The sequence below is a fragment of the Lepisosteus platostomus genome, chromosome 9 (assembly GCF_059453375.1).
Source record: "Lepisosteus platostomus isolate fLepPlt1 chromosome 9, fLepPlt1.hap1, whole genome shotgun sequence".
Lineage (NCBI taxonomy): Eukaryota > Metazoa > Chordata > Actinopteri > Semionotiformes > Lepisosteidae > Lepisosteus > Lepisosteus platostomus.
Window position 1 is genome coordinate 27,506,595 of NC_142619.1, and position 24,489 is coordinate 27,531,083.

At 36.6% G+C, this 24,489-nt stretch overlaps 2 protein-coding genes across 3 annotated transcripts in view; both read right to left on the minus strand.

Moving 5' to 3' along the window:
• The window catches only part of tph2 (tryptophan hydroxylase 2 (tryptophan 5-monooxygenase)), a 50,359-nt gene extending 47,885 nt beyond the window's left edge, over positions 1 to 2,474 (minus strand). Inside the window, exons 1-2 of the mRNA XM_088644541.1 lie at positions 2,246 to 2,474; positions 799 to 921 (exon numbers count right to left, since the gene is read on the minus strand). Of these exons, the coding sequence (XP_088500667.1) occupies positions 799 to 921; positions 2,246 to 2,347 (225 nt within the window). The 5' untranslated portion in view covers positions 2,348 to 2,474. The remainder of the gene's footprint in view (positions 1 to 798; positions 922 to 2,245) is intronic.
• Positions 2,475 to 5,033: 2,559 nt separating this feature from the next.
• The window catches only part of tbc1d15 (TBC1 domain family, member 15), a 64,094-nt gene continuing 44,638 nt past the window's right edge, over positions 5,034 to 24,489 (minus strand). Inside the window, exons 11-17 of one of the 2 annotated variants that reach the window (XM_088644542.1) lie at positions 24,094 to 24,210; positions 23,686 to 23,786; positions 22,964 to 23,063; positions 21,331 to 21,428; positions 17,618 to 17,734; positions 11,259 to 11,345; positions 5,034 to 9,350 (exon numbers count right to left, since the gene is read on the minus strand). In XM_088644542.1, coding sequence (XP_088500668.1) covers positions 9,141 to 9,350; positions 11,259 to 11,345; positions 17,618 to 17,734; positions 21,331 to 21,428; positions 22,964 to 23,063; positions 23,686 to 23,786; positions 24,094 to 24,210 — 830 coding nt within the window. In that variant the 3' untranslated portion in view covers positions 5,034 to 9,140. The remainder of the gene's footprint in view (positions 9,351 to 11,258; positions 11,346 to 17,617; positions 17,735 to 21,330; positions 21,429 to 22,963; positions 23,064 to 23,685; positions 23,787 to 24,093; positions 24,211 to 24,489) is intronic. The other variant, XM_088644543.1, reaches the window with a different exon arrangement.

Consider the following 24,489-nt stretch of genomic DNA (forward strand, 5'->3'; position numbering starts at 1 on the left):
TAGGTCCATAATTTATACTATTTATGATAAGAAAGCTTGTTTTCTCTTTCAGCCTGCTGTACCTTATGTGAATAACATCATCCTGTGCGCTTTATGAAGCAACAGCAAGATGATAAATGTAGAATGCCAAAGCAGCGTACAGGAACAAAAATCTGAAAATGGATTTTGAAGAACTTTGAAAATCAGGCAGTAGTGGGGAGTACTGATGAGAGTTCAGACTTACAGCATAACAGGAGGATCAGGGGTTCAAATCTCACTTAAGATACTACTACAGTACCTTTGAGTAAGATACTTCACCTGAAGAACAAAATACCCATCTGAATCAGGGGGTACAAATCTAAATTGCTTTGGACTAGTTTGGTTAAAAGCAAAAAGACATTAGCAGTAAGATCAAATTACAAGTTTAGCCATTTAACAAACTAGTGAATATTTAATTTAAGTGACACAATGGGTTGCCCAATATCAAAAGAATTACAACTGATGTATGTGGAAGGTATTTCCACTATTTAAGTTTGAATCATTACTGTCTTTCTGAGCAAAAGTACACATTCTGTAGTCACCATGAGCATTCACCATCACATGGGTTGAAAGAAATACTGTACCTGCAATTTATCAACTAACAAGAAATAAATCAAGATTTTAGACATTTATAAAACACATACTGTAAGCGTAATACACAAACGTTAACGTTAAGTTGTTAAACATGTTAAACATTAGTTGTGTTCATGACATTACACAGCCATTGATATTCCATTAAATAAGAGAAAGGTGCACTGAACTTCACAAAGCAGAACATACCTGGAAGAGCCTGAGGGCTTTTACCAAGCAGCCAACTTCATTTTTTAAGGAAAACACAACAGCTGTCTTGCCTCCTTCATCCGCCTGGTTTTTTTCTTCAATTTTACTGAAAACAGTCCTGTTCTGTGTGAAAACAATAATGATTTTGTATAATATATTCAAGACATCTTATTGTGAGTTTATGATGATAGCAGTAACATTACTGGTAAGAATTAGTTACATTTGTTACCTTGTCTTTCAGTGAAAACAAGCAAAATGTTTGCATTCTGATGACCCAGTTAACAGTCATTTCCTCATTACTGTATGGAGAAATATAAGGAGTCTTAACTTTTTAATCTCATTTTTTATCCAAAGTATGGTAAAGGTGATTCTTGGGATCATTTTCATTAAATATTAAAACAAAACGCTCAGTATTTTTAAATGCTTGGCAACATGTGAAGCAAAAAACTTCATTACTAAACCAAGTCATGGTTTAGAATGCAAGATTTATACACTTGCTAATTCTTCAATATATACGTATCCTAATAAGCACAAAGAAAAATAACATAAAATCATGATTCTGCATTCTGTGCATGAAGATTAATGCATAAGACATTTTTTTGTGGTGACACAATGAGCCTTTATGTAAAATATACTACTATCCTCAGTGAAGCTATTAAATGAACTATTCCCTAAATCGATGATTTTTTACACAGTAATGCCTTCTTACCAGGCAACCTAGAAAAATACATGGTCTTATCACCCCTATTCCCAAATACACATAGCTCAGAAAACACCTCAAAATATTGACAAACCTGCCTTGAATGAATGTTCTATTATGTCTCTCTACTAATTATTACACTATATATCATTATTGCAATACATAGAAGAAGAAGAAAAATTTGATTGATTCATTGTGCAGTAACCTAAAATTTCTATATTCTCGCCTTCTTTTCCATCAGCGAAGGCATTCTGGATTCATTCAATTTAGGAAAAGCAGCAGAATCCTGCAGAGGCGCCTGTTGGCTCTTCAAAGCATCAACACTGCCTCACAAAAGGCTGCCACACAGCAAAATGGCATATTATGTCTCACTTCAGCAAGTACAGAGAGGTTGCAAACTGAGCCCTAATGCCAGGAATTCATATTTTCTTTATCCGGCTTATTTGTTGCCTCAAATGTACAGAGGTAAAGATAAAGTGAAACTTTGAACAAATGTCCACTACATGATCCTAGCAGATGTGTACAACAGCTCAGGGCAAGTACAGCCTAGTAGGCTGGAAGGAATTAATGCCTCACATATGTGATGGAAGCAAATGTCAGAATAGAACCTTCCAGTCATCCACCTGAAGTTGCCTTATGTTATAGAATCACCACACAGCATGTTACTTGTAGAAACCTTACTCAGTTATCCAAGTATAAAAAATATTTCTAGTGCTTTGCCTCTAGAAAACAACATGAAATACTTACAGTTTGGTTTCCTAAGTGGTGGTCATCAAACATAGCAGAATCCAAAGAGAGACCTCTCCTAGCCCAGTATTTGCTAGAGAACATCATCATGGCTGGTTGCATTGCGAAGGCAAATGAGTGAAATCCGCAATCCGAGTAGAACTGCTGGAGAAAACGTTGCTGAGGTGGGGTTTTGTTGCTTTGCCTCTTCTAAGAAATCTCCCTACTTTATATACTGTCAAACCTGATGCAGATAAGAAGACTCTTCTCTCTCCTCATTCAACAGGCAGGCTGACAGATCTAATCCGGACGCGTCTTTTTTGAAATATCAGTTCCTGATGTGTAAATAGGGACACCTTTAATGTTTTTTTTCTTTGAATAGCCTCTGTGCTAATCTCTACTATCTACTGCATGGCAGTGCCAGTAAAGAGAAGCAGATAATTAGCTGCACAAAAACCACACAACAAAACAATCATGCATGGACATAAAGACATGTTTGGTAAGTGATGGTAGTATGCCCAGCTGCACTCTCACTTCTAAAACAGATTTCCCATGCTTGGAATTCTATTGCAAAATATCCATTCCTTAATTTACGGGATTGTAATATCTCAATATCTCCCCATCTAATCTATCCATTTTCTAAATACTTTGTCCAATTCAGGATCACAGGAGAGCCTGAGCCTAATCTGGGAAGCTACAGGCACAAGGCAGGACACACCCTGGACAAGACACCAGTCCACTGCAGGACACACACAGACCCAAACTCACACACCAGGGCCAATTTTCCCAAAAGGCAATTAACCTACCAGTATTTCTTTGGACTGTGGGAGACAATGCACACAAACACAGGGGGAACATACTGTACAACATACATCCACATAGATAACACCCCAGGTCTGGAACTGAACCCAATTTTATGGGCTCCAAGAGTGGGAGGCAACAATGTCAACCGCTGCCACCCATCTCCCCAACCCCCACAAAATAAATGTATAAAAACAGATCTTTAAAGTAGGAACACAATTTTCTATACAATAGAATGACATAAACGCCTGAGGAGTATTTTCAGTTGTCTCCTCTGACACTATTTCACTATCTATTTCACTATCTGTGCTGTAGAGAATCTAGAAACAGTAATAAACTGGGAAATATGCTTACATTCATTCGATGTCACATGAAGAGTGTCAATGTAGGGTAAGAAAGGTCCTTCAATATCACACATAAGAAGGTAAGGAAGTTTACAGTCTAAAAACCCAGGAATTCCATAAAGCTATTTCTTACAGTATGACATTTCTCCTCAACACACAGCTGGTTCCAGACTCCTACAATCCTAAACATAAGGAAGTGTCTCCTGTTTTCTGTCCTGAATGTTTCAAATTTCCTTGTCCTCCATCCTTTGTATTGCTACAGATCTTGAAGTGGTTCCTTGAGGTGACTTGGTCAATGTCTTTCAGGGTTACGAATAGCTGACACAACTCCTCAATAGTCTTCTGTTTTCCAGTATTTACTGTAGTTATCTGTCTGAGTTAAATTTTTCTTTCAGATAAGAAATTAGTCAGGTTGCTCTCATTTGTACTGTCACTAGAAGAGTAATACTAAAATTGAACAACATATTCCAAGTAAGGTCTAATTAATGAATCATATATATATTACATTTTACAACTCTTTATTGTATAACCAAGCTCTTCATTGGCATTAGTTTTTCTGCTGCTATGTAATGCATTTATGTGTTATAAATGTAGTATGCTAGATCTATCCACATTGCATACAGTAAGTGAGCATAAGCCTTAGAACTAAGTATTTATTGATGTAAGCATACTGTAAATATAAGTAATATAAGTAAATATCCTTCCATCTAGCCATTTATTTTCTAGCCAATTAATCAAGTATAAGGCTACGGGGGACCCAGAGCATATCCCGGTAAGCAATGGTGGCAAGGTAAGATACACCCTGGATGGGACACCAGTCCATCGCAGGGCACACACAGACACACACTCACACAGGGACCAGTTTTCCCAGGACCCAGTTCATCTACCAGTATGCCTTTAGACAGTGGGAGGAAACCAAAGAGAACACGATGAGAACATGCAAACTCCACACACATAAAACACCCCAGGTCTGGAACTGAATCCAGGGCACTCGTGCTGTGAGGTAGCAATGCTAACAACTGTGCCACCCCAAGTACATTTAATGATTAGTAATTTTTTGGATATTATGTGGACAAATCAAAACTGTTATTATTAACAGCATATCTGGTTTGAACATGATAAAGTCCAAAACAAAGGAACAAAAAAGTATAAAAATATACTTTCTTAATTTTTGCACAGGTTTAGACCACAATGGTTTAGACCGCAATATGAAAAGTTTATTTTTGACTATAGCCAAGGCAGCAATTTTTTTTTTAATAAAAGTGAAGAAAGATAAAAGATAACTTTTAGCAATGTGAACAAAAAGCTATCAAACAAGTCTGAAGCAATTTCCTGTGGGACAGGAAATGAAAAAGCTTAGAGATGTACGTATGCCTCAGACACTTTGTTATGAATGTGACGGTACCTTATGAACAGATGAAAGATACTTTAGTCAACAAGCAGACCTTTTATATGATTTTTTAATACCTCAATGGTTTAACATCCTCACACAATCTGTTTCCAAGATGTAAGGAGAGTCGTGTGTGGTCAATAGATCTGAAAAGCTCACTTCAAGACATTTATTAGCAACTGAAATATGGAAAGAAGTAAATGTCAGGAATACTGTGAGGTATGTATAAGAAGAAATGCAAATACGTGTCGGGAAAAAAAGAAGTACACAAAAGTGAGCACTTTGTTATATTTTAAACAGAATGCATCAAGATGGTATACAGCTTTAAAATGTCATTTGTAAAGAGGGAAATGGAACAGTTACTTGGTTTCATCTTAGACTACTGCATGACAATCACAGTAGTCAATATTTTCAATAAACACGCTAGCTCTTAATTTGGTCAATACAAGCCTTTAAAAAGAGCTTAAATACTAAGAAACTTGGAAAGACCAAAATGAGCTATAATATGTAATCTGTTTTGCTGAAGAATATTTTGAAAATATTATACAAAGCATAAAATTCAGGTAAAAATCTGCAGATAATTCTGGAGCACACTTGCAAACAAAAATATCAAACAGAACAATCATTAAAAATATACAAATATGTATATACACGCTATATTTCACGCATTGTATATCTAGACTAGTTGATTATATGGCATATTTGTTAAAACAAAAGTTTGAACACTTCTCAGTAGCCCCAGTTCTAGAATCCTCATGTCTGCTTATAGATTTTAAACTGGTAACTTTTAAGTCTCAATAACAGATGCTAATATACAGTGGAAGGGAGGACGTTTTATGCAAGATATCCACTTGAATTTATTCCCCAATTGCAAAGTCAAATACAGAATATGTTTCAGAATACCCATACTCTATAGAATTTGGAAAGTTAACAAATAATCGTCACTAGTCCAAGAGGAAGTCTGGGCTTGGGGGGTGGATAATGCAATTGTTCAAGCTCATACTGGTGAGTAGTGTCCTGTGCATCTGTGGCCTTATGAACCTGTACCTTTTTATACAGGTACAGGTACTTGTACAACCATTTTCTCAGATGCTTTTACACTGCCAGATCAGCAATTATAGTTTTGTTAAATATGCAAATGAGTATCAACACCTTTTTTGAATTTCAGAAGATACTTCCCAAGTCCCGAGAAAGTGCTGAGGAACACCCGCAGGGCTAGAAATGGCAGGTGTTTGATTATTGGTCTCAGAGTCCCAGTGATAAGCCTATGTCACCAGTAACTGATGAAACAAACTCCACAAGTTCAGTGCTAAAGAGGTAACTGACTGAACTGTCACTGCTGACAATTTTATGAAGTGAGAATTTAGATCACCCATCTGGCCCAAACTTGACATGCTACAGTATGTGTTTCAAGGCCAATAGCTTTAGTGCTTTCAACACAAATGCAAGATTGCTGCAAGTTCAGAAACCTGCTGTCAGCAATCAGACATCTTATTTTCAACAGCAGAGATTGTTTCTAGACTGGTCCCATGAGAGAGTCATCTTCAAGCCACTCTTTGCAATGTTTAAAATTCCATTACATCACTGTGGAATAATGAGAGGCTGGTTCCTGCAACAGAGCAACCACGAATTCATGGATCTGTACATATACTGTACAGTGCCTACAGAAAGTACACCCCCTAATTTTTCACACTTTGTCGAATTACTACCTCAGAGTGTCATGCATGTAAATAATGATTTCTTCCTCTTATCTACACACCATACTCCACCCTTTTAAGGTGAAATATATTCTTATTTGGAAAACAATCATGTTTAAAATACCAAACTAACATGTCGTTAAATGGATACTGTAGGTCTCCACCCCTGAGTTAATACTTGATGGAAGCACATTTGGCAGCAATTACTGCAGTAAATCTGTACCATCTTTGTACACTGAGGTTTGGCAATATTTGAAAATTCTCCCTTACAAAACTGTTCAAGCTGTCAAGTTCTTTGGGGAGCGTTGATGGACAGCAGTCTTCAAGTCATGACAGAAATGTTCGATTTTATTTCGATCAGTGCTCTGACTGGGCCGCTCAAGGGTATTTACCTTTTTGTTCTTTAGCCAATGCAGTGTAACATTGGCTGTGTACTTCAGTTCATTGTCATGCTGAAAGGTGAACTTCTGTCCCACCTCAGCTTTCTGGCAGAAAGCAGCAGGTTTTCCTCAAGGACTTTTCTGTACTTTGCTCCAGTCATTTCCCCAAAGTGGGAATGGTGTACCATTTGGTGATTTGCTGTTTTGAGTATGTGCCAACATTGTGTGAATTCACTGGCACAATTTAGAAACTATAAGAATCTAATTGCATTAGATTTTTATTGGCTATTATGAATCAATCGACAGAATAAGCAGCCTGCACACAGATTCAAAATACAATATGCTAGTATTTAATTGATACAAATAAGCATGTGTATTTAAGAGCAAAAGTCATAATATACAAACATCTGCCTATATAAAAATGTGTAATCATTACTTGAGAGTTACCGAAATAGAACAGATCAGGATAAAGTAGAGAAACAAATAATATAAGGATTAAACATTAAACACTGGTTATAATTTCTTGTTCGCCACTTGGTCTCCTTTAACTACTCAACATTTAGATACTTAAAGATAAGTAAATACTCTAGCCTAGTCAGTCACCGGGGGTTAGAAACTTGGTGTGCTCCCAGGAGTACCTGCTACTTCTGAATATACAGTATATTCAGTTGTGTCAACCATATTAACTCCAGTCATCGGGCAAAATGGCCAACTAGTTTAGTCACAAGGTCTCGATGCACTGAGAAACGTGGGCAGAATTCTGTTTTACATAGCGCTATTAACATCGCGTCTTGGATAAAGGTTTAAGCTCTGAGTCTCAGTGGCGGCACTCACTCAGACTACCAACCGGTCTAAGCTTTTTCTTGCAGGGAACTCTGCATGGGTTGATCATGCTTTGTGTGATTGCGTCTCTAAATCTGTACTATATTACAAGGTGTTGCTGCTACAATGTAATGCTTTGCATTAAGGCCAAAAATGGTCCATTGCATTTTCGGCAGACCACAAAACATTTTGAAACATGTTTGCAGTATCACTATCGTAATGCTTGGCTGTTGCATATTTGTGTAATGGTTTCTTTCTTGCCCCCCTACCATAAAAGCTAAATTTGTGGAGAGCTTAGGATAGTTGTGCACACTTTGACCAGTCTTGTCCGTAAATGTCTGTATTTTTCAAAGTTGCCACTAGCCTCCCTTTCTTGCTCGGCCATCCAGTTTAAAGGTACTGTATATATTGATCTGGGCAGGGTATTGGTGGTTGCGTATGCCAGTCACTTCCTAACAACTGTCTTATCCATGCTTCCAAGGGCAATTTAAAGCCTTTGTTTTTCTACCCATCTCCTAACCTGTGCCTTTCCACAATTTTATCCCCAAGATCTTTCCTTGATGCTCATAGTGGAGTATGCCTTGAAATGCACTACACAGCAGAGGGAACCTACAGCTATTGCTGAATTTAGCATAAAATGAGTGAATTAATTTAACAAAAGAGGAGGCCAATTGCCTTGGTGTGCGATTTTGAAGATGAATGGTTACACCTGAGCCAACGTGGGATTGCTTTTACAAAGGGGGTGAACATTTATCCAACAATGCATAAAGGGGGTGTAGATTTTCTATAGGCACTGTATGAACAGGTAGTTTAAGATCCAGTCATATCCTGCTAGTTGAACTACATTTTATTATTTTTAAATACCCATGATAATCATGTTTAAGGCATTTTATACTTGCATGTTATTTTGTCACAAAATGACTCCACAGGAAATATTTCCTACAACCAGAGCAAACCTTATCCTTGTAGATATATACAATCATTCTTAAAAGCAACTACACTCCAAAATTAAACATTATACCCTATCCCTGTTTAGTACATCACTTCCGTGATCAACATGATCCAAATTTCCCAACTGTTCCATCCTATTTATTTTAAATTTACAACAGTCAACTATGTTAGATCCACCAAAATTTAGAATTGAATTCTGAAATAAATGACTAAAAAAAGAAAACAAAACAGTAAGCCGTAACTTCCTTGAATATAAACTCCCTGTGCTCGACGTTTAGAATTGTAATTTGTCGATGAAGAGGAATGATGATTTAGAATGAAAAGGAAAGTATGGTACAAGAAATTACAAAAATAATTAGATCTGCAATCTCTTATGATTCTTGCTTCTCTTTTTATACTCAATAATGCCAAAGTAGAAGAAACGCTTAATTTACCTCATCTGCCAACAAATACTGCCACCAGTCAAACCCAACATCTTTATGATAGGTGAGGAAACAATAGTCAATTGTGTAAAGACTACTTTGTTTATTACTATGCATGTGGCAAACTGAAGACAACTTGTGCAGGTTCTCTTGACTGTCCATCTCTGTTAAGGGGAACAGAGCTCTGGTTTGGTTCCACAGCATGCATCATTTTGGAGGTCTGTTTCACAGGAAGTGTCTTTTGCTCACTGCTCTCTGCTGCAGGATTTAATGCTTCACTTTTCACTCCCAGAATCTCACACACGGCACTTGGCAAATCCTAGAAAACAAATATAAATGATTATGTAATATATGTTACGCGTCCAGCTGCAATTCACATAGTTAAAGGATCACTGACAGGCTAGGGACAATCTAAGCTACATCAAAGTGCTTAACACCAGTTCTCAAGGTTTTCTCTGCATCTTCCCTCTGGCACACCTAGCCTTAGAAAAAGCTGTACAGCTTGTAAGGTCCAAGAAACGCAGCATTCTAACAACAACAGAGCATAACCGTATTTGGCTTTTAAGCTTCATTAACATAAATGTGTATGTAGTAATTTAAATTATTATATGTCAAATATCATATTTTACCCATTATGTTAAGATGCTCTTTTGAACATTTTTAAAATAACTTCCTTTTAACATACTTATACTTGATTTGCTTTCTTTTAAGAGCAAGTTGTTAGTTGTAAAGACGTGCACCCTGTATGAAACCAACTGACAACATACAGAAAAAATATCTACTCATGCAAATGTTTTACAAGATTCTTCCATTTCCTTGTTTTTATTAATTCATTGTAACCACTATAACAACCTAGAGATTTCCAGCTTTTATGTTTTATCATGTGGATGATAAAAAAAGTGTAGTTTAAGCTTCATAAGAACACTTTCTTTTTTCTCTGTTAAACATAACTACAGTATGCTAAAATGTTTTTTAGCATATTTTTTAGTGGATGTTAATAGCTTCAAAGCCAAACAAAAAAGACTCTTATTTATAAAGTATTAGATGAAGATTGAGATAAACTATTTATTTACTTTCATTAATAATAATGCCGCCTTATACTTGTATAGAACTTTTCTGGACACTCCACTCAAAGCGCTATACAGGGGACTCCTCTCCACCACCAATATGTAGCACCCACCTGGCAGCCAGTACACCAGCTATCAGTGGGGAGGAGAACATTGTAATGAAGCCAGTTCATAGATGGGGATAAGCCAATAGTGCCTTTCTACAGTATAGTGAGCCATCACTTTACTGGGGCATTAGGAACCACACAGATCGCAGAGTGAGCAACCCCTACTGGCCACACTATCACCTCTTCCAGCAGCAACCTTAGTTTTTCCCAGGAGGTCTACCATCCAGGTACTGGCCAGGCTCACACCTCTTTAGCTTCAGTTGGTTGTCAGTTGTGAGTTGTAGGGTGAGTTGTGAGTTGTAGGTGATATGGCTGCTGGATCATTGTTTAAGATGGGCTTGCATACTATCTATAAATACATTGGACATGTTCAAGAAGTTACTTAAACCCAGGCCTGCTAGAACAGAAGTAATAAGATGCTGTGAGCAAAAGAACAGATGCTTTTGAAAAATTAGGTTGACCTCTGTTTGTTGTAAGTTACTGCCGCTGAAGCACTATAATGCCAGGAACATGCACTAACGATGAAACTTTTCATGAAAGACTTTATGCTTATGCCAGTTTTGATGCTGGCATCCTTTACTTTTTTGTAACCTGTTTGTATTTTTCTATCCCTGGATTGCAGTGTGATTAATTCTCCTTCCACTGCACAATTTTCCAAATCTAATCCATTTCAGATTTTGAACAGCATCCAGTAATCATTTTGACACCTTCTGCCTATGAATTGAGTAGACCATGTTATAAGATTATTAGATCTTTTTTTTCCCTCTCTTCATTCACTGCTGCATTTTAAAATCCCAAACAAAAATTAAAATTATGCCATATAATTACCAGGAATTACCATTTGAAAATGTATACTTTAACAACATAAATTAAATGGGATTATCTTTTTCATTTTAAAAAGAAAACTTTTCCAATGTTAAAAGACAGATGTAAACATGAAAAGAAAGTAAAACACCCCTCTCATTTATATTTGGCAAAATTAGTAAATTAAAAAATCTGTTCACTTCTTTTAAGTAACAAATAATTAAACATTTATGTATGACAATGACATACCTTACAATTTTTAATCTGTAGGCAAATAGCTTCTGCTTTCTGAAGAACCTCTTCCACATCCAGTTTCATGGAAAGCTCATTTATGTGCTGTTTGAAAAAAAGTACTTTTGTCATTTTCACAACAAAACCAAATGTATAAACTATAGCATTAAGAACCTTACTTGTTACAGACATCACACATTCTCAGTAAAGAATTTCCATTTGTAACCACAGCTGAAAAACTGCATGGTTGACATGCTGCCCAGAAGTGTTTATAACTGTGGAGCATATATCATAAGAACTGACACTGCAGTTATGAATTCATAAAAAGACCTAGATGAAATTCAGATTGCCATGATTTAAAAAAATCTTTTACATCAAACACCCATGAAACCAAAGATTAACAATCAAAGCACAAGTACTGAAATTATTGGAAAAGACAAACATCAGAATACTGTCCCATTTCATCAATTTGTTTTGTGAATTACATCAAGTACAATATAAACCCCAGATAAATCTTTAATTTCCACAATCATAGACATAGACCATAAGAATGACAACAAGGAGGCTGATATTCAAAGTAAAAACCTACTTGTGTCCTAAGACATAAAATATTTGTGACATGGAGCATGCAGAAATCCTCTTTGGAACAAGTATTTTGTAGACTAAATACATACAATCAAATTAATCTGAGCCAGAAGCCTTCTACAAGGGTTCCTTTTGCTTCTCAATTATATAATACTATTATTAATTATAACAACAACCTTAAATAAAGAATTAACAACTATAAAACCAGACTCAGTCAATGACCCAGAGATTCTAGGAGACACAGTTAGAGACGTTATGAAAGTTACTTCTACAGTATTTGCTTCACAATTGCCTAAATCTCATTTTAGAAAATTACTGAATTGGAAAATGATTTGGCTTTTCCAGAGCATGCTCAATAACTCATTTCCCCTGATGCCACTGCAATAAAAAAAGACTTATTAGAAAAGATTTAAATTGCTTAGACATCATTCTCAGTTTCTTGTACATAAGATACATGCACAATTATTTTAATGGAAGTCAATCCAGCCACTTATTGTCTTTGAGACTCCACAGAAATGAAAGTTTTGGAGATATTCCTGCCATCAGGTCGGAACAGAGGGACTTACTGGCAGATCCCAAATAGATAAACTTCACATTATACATCTTATCTAAATGGACATTCAAACTGATCAAGATAATTTGCAAGAAATGTCTATGTGCCAGCTGTACCAGACACCAGCAGTGGTGATTATTTTAAGCATAACGAAGGTTATACAGAAGATAGATTCAACAGTTTATTGGAATGGCAACAAAGCTGAATGGAATTTGCCCCAGTGCAGGCTAAAGAAAAGCATCAAAAACAGAAATTTTAGACTTACTCATACAAAGAACACATCATTCAGTTGATTTAAGACTCAGGTTAAAGCAAAAAAACATGCGGTGACTCCCAACACATGGTAAAATGTTTAGGTTCTCAGGTTTGGAAAGAGTCTAGAACAGTGGTTCTCAAACTTTTTGGACCAAGTACCACCCCTAATCCAACCAAAGCATCCAAGTACCACCTGCAAGTCATCTTCTCATAGGAACCCCAGAAATTCTCAATGACCAACATGAGCGCATTTGCACACACACTCACACATACATATAATAAATATTATAATAATAAACTTTGTTTGATATATTAAAATGTGGCTTCTCAAAGTGTTTTACAGAAAAAAAAACAACACATAAAAAAAAGCACCATTTCAGTGAGAGGGGTGAGCCCGTTTAGTTGAGCAAACCAGATGTGAATTAATTTTTCGAGCCTTGATACAATTCACAACAGTCTAACAGATTTTAAATCATTAAGGCATTTTCTTGACGGCAAAGATCTCGCGGTGGATGTTGCAATGAAACCATTAATTTCTGGAGCAACCTCTCTAATTCGTGCAACTACACAGCTGTTTCGGCTTGTCATTGCTATAGCACCGTCTGTACAGACTCCGACACATTTTATCATGTCGATGCCATCCTCTTCGATAAATTCATTCAGAAGCTGAAATACGTACTCTCCTGTAGTTCCTGTTGGTAGCGGCTCACAGAACAGTAAGTCTTCACGGGACGTACCCTCAAACTCGTATCTAACGTAAACGAGCAAATTGGCCAAATCGACTACAGACTCATCAAATAACCTTCATCTTAACGTGCTCTGTCAGCGTACTTTTGATATAATCCTTAATTTCAATAATTCGATGAATGACTGTGTCTTTCAGGGGGGGCAGCAGGTCGAGCTGTTCAGCAGCTTTATCTCCACACATAATACTGTGGGGCTTACCTGCTTTAGCAATCCGCAAGCTTGCATTTTTCCACGTTTCCGTTTTTATTTCAGTGTTTATTTTAAGTATTTATTTCATGCGCATGGGAGAGAAACACAGAGACGCTCTGTGTATTTTTCTCAAATTAACTTAGAACAGTTCTTAAATATTTTTCTGTTATTTTTCATGCTTTCCTGTGCTCACAAGATTACCAGCGTTCGTAGCACGCATTTCTATGCATTCCAGTGTTTACAACGTTGGCATTGTTTCAAAATCATGCACATTCTCCTTTCTCCCTATTTGATGGAGATACAGTAGCTTTTTTAAAATACAATTGGTCACTTGCGTCCGTAGCACGCATTGCTATAGAGTGGTATAGAATTACAGAGTATCTCTTGTGTCCACTGAAGTATTAGCGCGCACTGTATCGTAGTACGTAGGCTGCGTATTATTATTATAGGCTGCAAATAGGGAGAAAGGAGAATGTGCGTGATTTTGGAACAATGCCAACGTTGTAAACACAGGAATGCATAGAAATACGTGCTACGAACGCAGGTAATCTTGTGAGCACACGAAAGCGTGATAACAGAAAAATATTTAAGAACTGTTCTAATTTGAGAAAAATACACCGAGCGTCTCTGTGTTTCGCTCCCATGCGCATGAAATAAAAACTTTAAATAAATACGGAAATAAAAACGGAAAATGCAAGCTTGCGTATTGCTAAAGCAGGAAGGCTACACAATTTTTGAAGAACCTTATTTACCGTTGGCAAAAGACCTGACACGTATTATGTGTAGAGAAAAAGCTGCTAAACAGCTCGACCTGCTGCCCCCCTCCCCCTGAAAGACACAGTAATTCATAGAATTAATGAAATGAAGGATTGTATCAAAAGTACACTGATAGAGTGCGTTAAGATGAGCAGATGTTTTTCACTGCAATCACTGTTGTCGATTTGGCCAATTTGCTGGTTTCTGTTAGATACGAGTTTGAGGGCATGTCCCATGAAGACTTTCTGTTCTGTAAACTGCTACCAACAGGAACTACAGGAGAGCACATATTTCAGCTTCTGAATGAATTTTTCGAAGAGAATGGCCTCGACTGGATAAAATGCGTCTGAGTACAATTGGTGCGAGAGCAATGACAAGCCGACATAACGGTGTAGTTGCACGAGTTAGAGAGGTTGCTCCAGAAATTAATGTACGCATTACAACATCCACCGCGAGACCTTTGCCGTCACGAAAATGCCTGACGATTTAATATCTGTTAGACTCTGTTGTGAATTGTATCAAGGCTTGAAAAATTAATTCACATCTGCTTTGCTCAACTAAACAGGCTCACCCCTCTCACTGAAATGGTGCTTTTTTATTAGTTGTTGTTAATGTTTTTTTTTTTCTGTAAAACACTTTGAGAAGCCACCTTTAAAGGCGCTATATCAAATAAAGTTTATTATTATAATATTTATTATATGTATGTGTGAGTGTGTGTGCACGCGCGCTCATGTTGGTCATTGAGAATTTCTGGGGTTCCTATGAGATGATGACTTGTAGGTGGTACTTGGATGCTTTGGTTGGATTAGGGGTGGTACTTGGTCCAAAAAGTTTGAGAACCACTGCTCTAATTCCTCCCAGACGGCTCCCAGATCCACTCAGCCTGCTTTCCAAATGAGTACCGGGGGTTAATCCTTCTGGGGGTAATAGGCCGGCCGGAGTGTGATGCTGACCACATCACCTCCACCTCCAGTGTCGAATGGTTGAGAAAAATGGTGGCCCTTGCCCCCCATTCCTCATGTGCCTTTAATGGCCTGAAAAGGGGATCTAACCTACCTACCTTTCTGAATATAAAATTGTTCTTCTAAGTTAACTTTCAGTGCAAATGTGGCATTGTTATATTAGATTGTACTAATGCGAAATTATACTATATACCTCCATTTGAGTACTTTATGCTGATCTGGCTTTTACCATTAAAAATATTTGTCATTCTTTTATCTTTTGACATTTAACTAAGAAACAGGCTAAGGGTTTTTTATTCACAGAAAAGCCTAATAAAACCTATACAGAACTTTTCACTTACAAACAGTTCTTAATGCCTCTGCAAGGTTTGGTCCACAACAAATAAAAATGATCAATAAAAATTCATTATTATTATTAATAAATGAATTCAACAGTGAAAGTTCAAGAGGATGAAGCACTCCTGATTCAAAAGGCTATTTCCTTTATGTAAATTATGGAAATCAGGCCTTCCTTCCCTTGACCTCAGTCCAACATTCGTCTGGCTCACCCCCCTTGTCCACAAGCAAGCTGTTCCCCTGAAACAGTACTGGGACATTTTACATAAGTGTTTGTGCTTTTAAATTATCTGCCATTCAAGCTACGTGAGAGCAAATCTAGATGTATTTGACTCGAAAAATGCTTCTAAGTGGATGTCTGGCCCCATTGCACTGGCAACCCTTAGGAATAGCAAATAGTAAACTAAGATTACAAAATTGTCAATTTATATGTTATTTTATAGATTGCCTGATGCCACCAGTAAATTTATAGAAGAATCAGTTTATTTATATTTTATAAATTGCTGATAATAATAATAATAATAATAATAAAAAACTTTATTTTATATAGCGCCTTTAAAGGTGGCTTCTCAAAGCGCTTTACAGGATGACAATAACAATAAATAAGAAGACTACAACAATAAATAAGAAAATTTCACAAGACAGGACACAATTATAATTACAACAATACAACAATAAAAATAGAGGAGACCGTGGAAGATGGTATTAAGAAGAGCAGAGGGGTGAAGAATGGAACCAGTTAAGTAAAGGCTTTTCTGAAGAAGAAGGTTTTGAGTCTGGATTTGAAGGAGTTTAGAGAAGGTGACTCTCTAATATCCTTGGGCAAAGAGTTCCAGAGCTTGGGGGCATAGCAGGAGAAGGCCCTGTCGCCCATACAATGTAGACGGGCTTGGGGGACAGTAAGGAGGGCAGAAAAAGCTATACATTTTACCAGTTATTTTAGAACTTTACAAACTTACCAAATAAGTTATAACATACACAACAAATAAACCTAGCACACATTCATATACAGTATACATTGTTTTCTATTATCATCACACCCCAAAGCGCAAACAGATACATCATCAAAAGGTTTTGAAGCAACATTTGAGAAATAACCAATATCACTAACTGTATTTGCCAAATACTGATGGAAGCAGTGCCATGCAATTTATCAAGGGTGATAAATTGATATCTGCGGAGAATCAAAACTGCAAAATTGATTTTTCTACAAATAGGTGATTTTATCTCTTTTATGTTTGAATATGAATATGCAAACATAAAAAACACCAAGAAAAAGCAACAAATATAAAAGGTCTCCGCAAGGAGAAATAAAATTGTAATCCATTACGGCCAACTGTAAAGCATTAAATAGTCAGATGAATTGTATCATCACATTCAGTTAAGTGATCCTGTGATGAATTCAAAGAAGGGTATCCTGCAGAAGAAGCTATACAGTTAAAACAATTTGACACAAATGATGGAGTGCTCATGTGCATTTTAATCTTATGTAAAAACATATGTGCATTGCTCATGCCAAATGAGAAAGGGCCAACCACCCTGTTTCTGGTAGAGAAGTTCAACTTACTCGAGCAGACACTTTCCACGCACAGAAAAGGAAATGAGAAGGGAAAGGGATATAAAATACTGGGGAAAATCTGGCAGAGAACAAGTATATGAGAGAATAGCACCTGGAAACTCATGCTTTGTCAGGTGACCTGGTGTACCTGAGGCTATCACAGCACAGGCTCATTTACATTTGCATTTTGTTTCCTTAAGAAACTGGGCATGGATTCCTAATGCATTACATCATTCTTACATATTCAAGGATTTACTCTGTCCTTCTCTGAGATGGTATTTGTCAGCATCAGATCCAATTCTCTCAACTTTCTCCGCCAATCAAACACTGAAGTGCACAGTCACTTCAAGAGGTCTTTACACCACAAACTAGAGTCCCCCAATGATGTATACCGTAATGTTCTGAAAACGGAATTGAAAAGGAAAACACTTATTACCTTTAGAATTTCATTAAATCCATAATGTTCATCCATTATTTTCTGCTTCTCGGAATCCAATATAGCACAACACACAAGAAGATGAAAGTTTTGGCAGGGCAATCCAGTCCACATAACCTTGAACAAAAATAGCTTAATTCATTACAATTGTCATAAGTTAAGACAGTGGTCACAGTTTTTATCCAATTGTTTTTCTTTATTTAATCACTTTAGAAAAGGTAGATCTTGAGTATGAAGTCTTACTTGGCTAAACTGTTAGATTTGTTCAAAGAAGCAAATAATAGACATTAGATATGGTATTTTTAGATTGATTCCCTAGATTTTTATAAAATTCAGCATAAAAGATTTTTAAATGATTGTAAGTAGCATAAACATTAACGTGCTTAAAATAACAATGGGTTAATGGATAGAAAACAGAAAGAACAGAACAGAAGGGGCAAATGCTCAAAATGGTATAATTAGTGGAATACCAGAAGGATCTTCACAATTTCTATCAATGATGTACTTTATATAACAGTCTGTAAAACGCTGCAGTTTGCAGATAATACCAAAATAGAAGATAGGAAATAGGCTCTTTAAAGGAAATTCAAAAAGATTTCAGGAAAGGGTCAAAAACCTGACAAGGCCACAATGTAGGTTTGTGTTCTAATTATATCACAATTAGAATACCGTGCACAAATATAGTGACACAAAACATATTGCAACTCTTGAATTCATCCAGTTGCATTGTAAATACAAATCCATTCTTCTCCTACACTGAGAGACTAAAATAACTAAACCATTTCAGTCTTAAACTGTGAAGATTACAAGGGGGACTGATCCAGGTACTCAAAATCCTCCAATGCACTGGCAAAGTTAAATCAATTTGCTTTGACTTTGGGTAGCTTTGGGTGGAGACCTACTGTATGTGCATATGTTAGTAAAACAAATGACAACAGGAGGCACTTTTTACACAAAGGGTTGTGAAGGTCTGGATCAAGCCACCCAGCATAATTGTTTAATCTTTTTTCAAGAAATGGCAGGATGAGAACCTTGGAATAATTAGCTGCTAAGAGAGCTACATGTAGATGAGCTAAACAGCTTCCTCTTGTTTGTAAGCCTTCTTCTGTTTGCAAGCTTTCTTCAAAGAAAGAACAGCAAAGAATGTATTTTTTACACCAGCTGAAAAACTTTTGTGTCTCTCAACCAATTCTGATACAGTTTTACTAAGAGCATTCTGACTGCCTTTTTAATTATTTGGTTTGTCAACAAGTCTGCCTGCTCCAAAGGCAAACTGCACTGTGTTGTTCATTCTGCATTTACTGTCATCTGCACTCCATTGATGTTTTCAGAGTACAGCAGCAAGCAGGAAAGATTGCTGATAACCCACCCAGGTTATTGCCTGTTTTATAAACTTCCTTTAAGAAGATGCTACCAGTCTATTAAAACTGGAACCACATGGTATTTGAACAGCTTCTTTCCTATGACTCTCTTTTTGCTTCACCAGAATTCCTAGTTATATGAGAACTGTCGTAAAGATGTGTATTAGTTTTGTTTGTGCATGTTACATGTAAAATGTTTTTGAACTACCAGAAGTATACCAGAAACAGAAGTATACCAGAATAAATTCCTTGTACATGAAATGTACTTGGAGAATAAATGATTATGAATATTTTATTTTTATCCTGTTATTCTATATCTTGAACGGTAGTGTACTATTTCACTGCTATTTCTGCAACATTTTATCACTCCACTTACTGTACTATGGTATACAGTTACAACTACCAATAGAACTTAACATATTTTTATTTATATAAGCCATCTTGGATAAAGCTGTCTTTTTAATATTGTTAATACTTTGGGTTTTGCTGGTCATTAGTTAAACAGATTGCTTAATAAAGGCAGATGAATAGAAGAAAGCATCTCTATTGCTGATACAATATTGCCTTTTAAAAAATCAGGACGAATTCTCCTGCACTTGAAATAATGCCTTAAAGCCTTTATTGATCAAAGCTACTCAATCAATCGGGGTAGCTGCTTATCCACCCAGTGCAACTTTACAGAACTTTAACTGTTCTTAAAATCTGTCTGTGTTGATCTGTATGGGTCTAAAAACGCATGATAAACCCCCATTTCAAAATTATAAGTTGATGTATAGATCCAACATCCAAAGTTCATCTCCAAGGCTTTCCAGTTGCTTTTATAATAATAATTACAGTCTTAAACTGTTTTTTTGTGTTTAATGCCACGCCAAAGTATCAAATTAGTGGGAACAGCAAGAATTACATAGATAAACAAAGGAAGAAGCTATTTCAGGTTCTCTATCTGGGCAAAGGCAGTGATCTGCCCAATTTGTTGGTAACCATAGTCAAAACACACTGAGCATCAAAAACCTATCACTTATGTGGAAAATTACAAAAATGTGGTGATGCATCGTGTTTTTTTTATAGAACACATAATGGTAAATTGATTACTGCTAGTATTGTGTGTGACCACTAGAACCAACAGAAGATCCATACTTGGTAACATATGCTTTACATCTTGCTACAAATGATGTTTTGTGGAATTCTGTCCTGTTCCTTCTCAGAGCCTAGACAAGTATGTGCCTTTTCGTGCAGCTTGAGTACATAAATGGGAACTCCCCAAGATGATCCCACAGCAAGGGGGGCAAGTTAGGTCCCACGTTTGGATCAATGGAGTGCTGTGCAACCATGTGTTGTAGCCTGGCATTTCTGATGCACTGGAACTGCTAGTGCATGATAATGTCTCAGTGAGGTGTGGTGATTCGTGGTCCCCTAGATCATGGCCTATTATGGTCAGACTGCTTCTGGCTGTGACATCTTGCCAGATTAGGAACTCTGGTAGTGAACATCCTAGACAGCCAGAAACAGTGCTCTGATTTAGTCAACATACTGATGGCACAAAAGTACTATTCTCTTCATAAGAGAAGCATTTTGGAGTTTTTGTTTCCTGATATTCATCATACTTGAGATTCAATAAGATAAATCACCCTATAACATTTTGCCAATTAACTCACTAATTAGGTGATTTCATGTTTAGGCAACACAGCTGTATCAGATCACTCATGAACGATTAAGTAATCAAAATGACATCAAAACCATTAAATCAATTTTCAAAATTCACTTTACTAAGGCCATGCTCGCATAAATAAAGTGATACGGTTTGTTTGATGCCCAGTATACACTTATATATATATTAACTATCTATTTTCACTCATAAAATTTCTAGAAGTTTCTAAGCCTATTTCTCTTGACTGGGACCTTCACAAAACCTTTTCAAAAGAACCTTATTTCAGATTTTCGGTTTCTGGTAGAGGAAACTAACAATGTTTTTATTCAATTCAAACTAATTAATAAAATTGACAATGATTCCTAAAATGTATTAAACAACACAGAATCAGACTGTTTTCTTTAACCTATCTTCAATTGAGTCCATTAGAGAATGGTTTATTTGCTGTGCCTCAGACAGAGCAAACAGTCAGATTTACAGACTCCTGTGGGAAATAAAAGCAATGTGTTATCAGAAAGTCCCATTAAGGGTTACTGTGCTGAGATGTCAGATTTGATAAATGTGCCCGAGTTACAGGTTTTCACAAAGAAACCAGTATGGATGGCTGTGTTGTAAAGTTAAATCACAGAAATGAAATGGGAAGTGAAAAAAATGTTAACTTAGACATGGTTAAGGGATAGATTTGTAATGCAAATGTTTCTAACCTCCCAAAGACGCAACACATCCTGGAAACTGAATTCTCTTTTGAAGCAAATCAGCAGCCACCGAAAACAGAAATAGAGGTATCCTGAATCTTGAGATTCTGAAAAAGAAAACCAGATATTTTTAGATATTGAGGTATTTTTAAATATCTTAGTATGTTCTTTTTAATTTGTGTCCCTTAACAGACAATGCCTTGCAAAAGCATTCAACCCCTTGGACTTTTTCACACTTTATTGTGTTACAGCATGGAACCATGATGTATTTAACTGAGAATTTGTGCCACTCATCAACACAATGTACTCTATGATGTCAAAGTGAAAAACAAATCCAGACATTTTACTAAATTAATTAAAAATAAAAAACAGAAAATAATCGAATACATATGTATTCACCCTCCCCTCCTCCCCCAAGAGTTAATACTTGGTAGGACCACCTTTGGCAGCAATTACAGCTGTGAGTGTCTTAGGGTAAGTTTCTATCAGCGTTGCACATCTTGCCACTGGAATTTTTGCCCATTCTTCTTGGCAAAATTGCTCAAGCTCCATCAAGTTGGATGGGGACCATTTATGAACAATTGTTAAGTCATTCTACAAAGGCTCAATTGGATTGAAGTCTGGACTTTGACTGGGCCACTCCAGGACATTAACCTTTTTTAAGCGACTCCAGTGTGGCTTTTGCTGTATGTTTCGGGTCATTGTCCTGTTGGAAGATGAATCGGTTTCCAAGTCCCGGTGTTCTTGCGGATTGCAGCATGTTTTCCTCCAGGATTTTTCTGTACTCAGCTCCATCCATTTTTCCTTCTATATTTATGAGTTTTCCAGTCCCTGCCACAGAGAAGCATCTACAAAGCATGATGCTACCACCACCATGTTTCACTGTAGGGATGGTGTTCAGTGTGATGTGCTGTGTAGGGTTTGTGCCAAACAAAGTTCAATTTCGGTCTCATCAGACCGTAGAATCTTCCTCCAAATTGTTGAATCTGTCACAGGCCTTTGGGCAAACTCCAGCCGAGATGCGATATGAGTTTTTTTCAATGAAGACTTTCTTCTTGCCACCCTTCCGTACAAGCCAGATTTATGAAGTGTGCGTGCTATTGCTGTCTCATGCACAGTTTCTCCAATCTCTGTCATGGAGGACTGTAACTCACACACCTCTTGGTGGCCTCCCTTGCTATGGCTCTACTTGCCCAGACACTTACTTTTGGAGGTGTATTTATTCTGAAATCAGGTGAAACACCTCAACTGCACACAGGTGGCTCCAATCAAGTAATTATGTGACTTGGAGAAGAGAGTTGGTTACTTCAGAGGTAAATTTAGTCAAAGCAAGGGGTGAATACTTATGCATTCAATTATTTTCTGTTCTTTTATTTTTAATTAATTTAGTAAAATGTCTGGATTTTGTTTCACTTTGACAATATAGAGTACCCCGTGTTGACGAGTGGCAGAAAATTCTTTTGATGAGGTAAATACATCATGGCTCCATGCTGTAAAAATAAAATGTGAAAAAGTCCACGGGGGGTGAATACTTTTGCAATACACTGTACATATAACAAGAACATATGAATTGTAGAGGCCAACCACACCATTTTTACTAAGACAGATATCACACAAATAAGACAAGACATAAACACAATACCAAGGTAGTTCCAGAATGTAATGTCTAGCAGTCGCAGCAACGTGCTGAGCTGAATCAACTGGGTCTTCATTCCCTGCATCTGCTCTTCAAAATTCTGGTGCTGTAAAAATGATTTTTTACAGAAAGTTTTAGACGTGAGCAACGAATAGTCGCTTAGAGTTATTAATAACTAGTCCCAACAAAAGCTGTAGTACAGGATCAGCACTTCTGGTCTAGATGATGAAATCAAGAAAGCCATCCGGGCAAAGCATCAGCAAAATAAAATTTTATCAGGCTACACCAAACAGTCTAAAAGAGAGAAACTAATAAACTGAAGCTGACCTGTGATACCTCAATAGTTCTACATGGTTTCAATTCCATTTTTTTGAAAGTATCATCAGGTAAAGAAAATCTGATGTTTCAAAAACTGCCAATTAGTAGAGTTCCTAACTTCCATCAAGTAATAAAAGAGAAGTTACAGATATTGAAACTGAAGTGAACTGCTCATTGTTAACTGTATCTTAACACACCAAAAGACCTAACAGTGTTATAATGACAGGACTGCATTAAAAGCACCAATATTTTTTTAGATAAAAAGATAATGAATAATGAATTTAGTCAATTAAGTCAAACAGCTTAATTTTAACATTTATACCTTTCTCCATGATCTCATTTTATGACATCAGAATCCCACTAATACATTTTAATAAACTCTCGATATAAATGAGTTATTAAACCATTACCATTTGTTCCATGAAGGACACAAAGCACCAGAAGGCATCCACTTCATTTTCCATTACATAGAGAATTGGGGAAAGCAAATCACTCATGCCCTGGACATAGCCTTGTGGAAAAACAAAATAAAAAAGCATCATGTACGGGATGCTAAAACGTTGAAATAGTCTTATTCTGCAACCAAAAAAATGATTGTAAAAAAATCAGGTTGCACAAAAGAATTCTTCTAGTATTCTACTTCTAGAAGAAGATTAAGTAAAAATACTTTTTGGGTATGCATTACCAGTCATTAAATACTAGCATCCTGCTTCTGTAACAATGTCAATCACTATTTTAAGTATATTAAATATATTAAATTTGAGGAATTTATTCAAGCAAGTGTCTGTTAGGATTGACTGTATCCAGTGAATACTTACCAAGGTCAAAATCATACATACAATAGGTCATCAATATATCGTGAAGTAAGATCAGTCCTGGGTTATCTGGACCCTCATAAAACGTGTTGGTTCTGTCTGTTCTATTAACATCTTTTTCTAGGAAGAGCAAAGAATAAAGAATGCTAAACAGCTGAAACATCTAATAAAATGCTAGAAGCATAAATATCTGTCCTTTTTAGGCAACAACAACCTTCCTCTAAATGTGTAAAAATAGGATAAGAAATAACAGAAAAAGACATGAGTACAAATGTGGACTTCCCTATCTTTCTTACACACAAAAAAGGCTCCATGGCTGAAATGTTGTGCTTTCTTTCTTGTGTCACATTTCCTGCAGATTCATTCCGTCTCAAACTTAAACTATGTAATTGAGCAATT